This window comes from Rattus norvegicus, chromosome 4 (genome assembly GCF_036323735.1).
Source record: "Rattus norvegicus strain BN/NHsdMcwi chromosome 4, GRCr8, whole genome shotgun sequence".
Classification (NCBI taxonomy): Eukaryota; Metazoa; Chordata; class Mammalia; order Rodentia; family Muridae; genus Rattus; species Rattus norvegicus.
The window spans coordinates 101,476,061-101,477,280 of record NC_086022.1 but is presented as its reverse complement, the minus strand read 5'-3'; the positions used below and the strand labels follow the sequence as shown (position 1 = coordinate 101,477,280).

The following is a 1,220-nucleotide window of genomic DNA, read 5'->3' as shown; positions in this document are numbered from 1 at the left end:
AAAACAGAAATTTCCTTCTTTATTATTGTTGTGACTACAAATAAATAGATATTGTCCTGGTTTAACTTTCTTTGGCTTAGTTAACAGACCACATGTTTATAAGCCAACAACTGCCCAGATTATATCCTGCTATTTGCATACTTCATTTTCAGAAACCACAAACCTCTCACAGTTGTTTTAAAGAGATGTACTTATGAGAATAGCAGCAATTAGCCAGAGACCAAACTTCAAGTACATAATGGATTTTCGGGTGCAGATTTTCAGCTTCCTGCTAATCAGTATCACAGGTAACCGGGACATGGAGTATGAGCTAAGAATCCAATGAAAATTATTTTCCCTGGGGAATTTGAATCTAAAATATACTTTTTTCTTTTTCTTTATTCTGAATATTGGATGGTATGAAATTATTTTTGTATCTCTAGTCTACTAACCCTACTCCTGTCTATGTCACTTTTTCCTAGTTACAGTGTCCAGTGGAGAAATTGTGCTAACCCAGTCTCCAACAACCATGGCTGCATCTCCGGGGGAGAAGGTCACCATCACCTGCCGTGCCAGCTCCAGTGTAAGCTACATGTACTGGTACCAGCAGAAGTCAGGCGCCTCCCCTAAACCCTGGATTTATGAAACATCCAAACTGGCTTCTGGAGTCCCAGATCGCTTCAGTGGCAGTGGGTCTGGGACCTCTTATTCGTTCACAATCAGCTCCATGGAGACTGAAGATGCTGCCACTTATTACTGTCACCAGTGGAGTAGTACCCCACCCACACAGTGATACAGACATGAACAAAAACCTTCTAACCCCTTAGGACCCAGTTACTTCCTCCTGGAGATAAAATGTGGCCAGGGCTTTGTAGTCTACACAGGGTGTACTGCATTATAATGTCATTTGCACCTTTGGATAATTGTCTCCATGATATTCCACTGTACTACAGTGCTGTTCTCAAATAATCTAAATTGTCTGCCTTTATTTAGTCTCAATTTTTTTCTGATTGTGGAAGGCAAGTGTGGCAGGCACATCTCCTCAGCTATTTTAGTGGTGGTCTGCACGAAACTTCACATCTAATTTCTCAACTTTTACAGGTTTTAGGATCATCTTTGTAGGTGTGTTTTCTTCAGGATGGTCACTTACTCAAAGTACACTGCTTTTGTTATCCTACACAAAGAAGTATCCATCTTAATGTGTCTTCGGGTTTTTATTAACAGACCTTCTTTTTCACTGC

General features: G+C 40.4%; 1 gene segment (V, D, J or C); it reads left to right on the top strand.

Moving 5' to 3' along the window:
• Window positions 1-213: 213 nt before the first annotated feature.
• LOC120102300 (Ig kappa chain V-VI region NQ2-48.2.2-like) lies at window positions 214-793 on the top strand. The segment is given in 2 exon segments: window positions 214-287; window positions 468-793. Coding segments are annotated over 2 exon segments (354 nt in total).
• The last annotated feature ends 427 nt before the right edge of the window (window positions 794-1,220 follow it).